The sequence below is a fragment of the Plectropomus leopardus genome, unplaced genomic scaffold (assembly GCF_008729295.1).
Source record: "Plectropomus leopardus isolate mb unplaced genomic scaffold, YSFRI_Pleo_2.0 unplaced_scaffold11179, whole genome shotgun sequence".
Lineage (NCBI taxonomy): Eukaryota > Metazoa > Chordata > Actinopteri > Perciformes > Serranidae > Plectropomus > Plectropomus leopardus.
This window is the reverse complement of record NW_024611816.1, coordinates 1-1995: the sequence shown is the minus strand read 5'-3', so window position 1 is coordinate 1995 and position 1995 is coordinate 1. Positions and strand designations below refer to the sequence as shown.

The window sequence follows — 1995 nt, the reverse complement described above, 5'->3', positions numbered from 1 at the left end:
AAGTATAGTTATATTGTAAGTCTATTTTATTTCATTTCTGTATGATTCATTTTTGCTTTTTACCTTTCTAATTTTTTTATTGACGTGTTATTATGATTTAGTTTTAGTGTTGTAGATAAACTTTTCTTTAATTCATAGCACTATCTGTTTATTGATTTATTGTAGAAAAAGTTGAATCTATGATGTAAAGTCTGTTTTTTTTTCTTCACAGGTGTCAGAAAAAGATCTCTGAGGAGATGGAAGTTTCTTCGCAGCTTGGGAACAGCAGCAATGACTCTGGATTTTGTCTGGGGGAGACTCAGCACTTGTCCATCACTGTCCACCTGTGCCTTGTCTTCTTCCTGGGCTTCCTCCTCAATACCTTCAGCCTGTGGGTCTTCTGCTGCCGGCTTGCCAGTTGGACCTCTGGAACCACACTGCAGTTCCACCTGGCCCTCAGCGACGCCATAGCCACCCCAGTCACTCCCATGATGGCGGTGTACTTTGCCATGGGCAATGACTGGCCCTTTGGTCGGTTCCTGTGCCAAGTTAAGATCGCTCTGCTCAGCTCGCACTTCTATGGCAGCACCATCTTCCTCACTCTCATCAGCATCCACCGGTATACAGCCGTGGTGCACTTCAACAAAAGCTCCTGCATGAAACGGAAGGAGTTTATCAGGAAGCTGTGTGCAGGAGTTTGGTCTGTGCTCCTGATCCAGGCTCTGATCTACGCTTTTATGCTTCCTCCAAGCAAAGAGGGCAGCAACAGTCAATGCCTCTCCATCCATCAGAGGAACCTGACCGATGTCTACTTTGTCATTAACTTCATCTTGTTCATCCTCGGGTTTCTATTTCCTTTCCTTGTGTCCGCTATTTGCTACGGCCGTCTGGCGAACACCCTAACTCACCTCAACATCAGCACGGCTAAAGGTCTGAAAGTCAAGGTGAAATCTCAGAGGATGATCGGCATGTGCCTGGTGATTTTCGGACTGTGCTTCCTGCCCATGAACATAATACGAACTGTGGCAGTGGTACTAAAAAAATACTACCCGCATGAATGCCATGTTCTTCAGCAGATCGAAACAGCATATTACACATCCTGGATTTTAGCAGGAGTAAACAGCTGCCTGGATCCCCTGCTGTACTGTTTTGGTTCGCAAAATTTTCGAGATGCATTCCAGTCTCTTAGGATTGGAAAGGGAAACAGTCCAAACAGAAGTGATTCAGAAATTACTGCAAATCCGTAGCATGGAGTCTGACTAATATTTGAAGCCCATAATTCTTTGTTGGTGGAAAGACCATGTTCTGATGAAGTGACAGTGAACTCTTCATGAAAGACTATACCAACTAATTCCTGAGCTGTTAACATTACAGGCCACAGGACTTTGATTTCCCTGCAGGTTTTAGAGACTAATACCCTCAATTTGATGAGCTCATAGTCATGGCGCATAGTCCTTTAAGGTCTCACAGAGAAAAATTATATTTTTAACAAAGTTGTTTTTTTTTTTTTTTTAAATGGCCTCAACCAAACAATTGAAATTGACTTTCATGTTAATGGTAAAAACAGAGAAAAAAAATTAAAAATTACAAATCATGTACTATTATTATGCTTGTAATATGTTAGTATAATCAACATATATCAATTTGTGACTATGGAATTAGTAGTATTACCACAAGTAGCATTTTTTCCATGCATATTTACCATTACAGTCCTTTGAAAGTTTCTGCATTTATTTATTTGATAAAAAAATGCTATTTTATTATTTCAGCACCACTACCTTTACCACAAAAAGGCCACTTCAACTAATTGGTAAAACATGGTTTTAAACAGTAAAAAAAAATCACACTTATTCAATATTTTCACCACATATATAATGGTATATGTATAATCACATATATAAAGGTTTAATCATTCACTATTGTTAAATGATACTTTAAATGTTATATTAAACGTATCATTTAACAATAATGAATGATTAGACTTTTTAAAAATGTCTTTCTCAATAAATAGTCAGT

At 38.6% G+C, this 1995-nt stretch overlaps 1 protein-coding gene across 1 annotated transcript; it reads left to right on the top strand.

Moving 5' to 3' along the window:
- The first annotated feature begins 207 nt into the window (after window positions 1–207).
- LOC121963410 (P2Y purinoceptor 4-like) lies at window positions 208–1841 on the top strand. Its single transcript, XM_042513695.1, has one exon. The coding sequence runs from the start codon at window positions 237–239 to the stop codon at window positions 1224–1226; it is 990 nt and encodes a 329-aa protein (XP_042369629.1). The 5' UTR covers window positions 208–236; the 3' UTR covers window positions 1227–1841.
- The last annotated feature ends 154 nt before the right edge of the window (window positions 1842–1995 follow it).

Bases quoted from the DNA above. Each gene is read 5' to 3' on its own strand.
- LOC121963410 (XM_042513695.1), top strand. From the start codon at position 237: ATGGAAGTTTCTTCGCAGCTTGGGAACAGCAGCAATGACTCTGGATTT.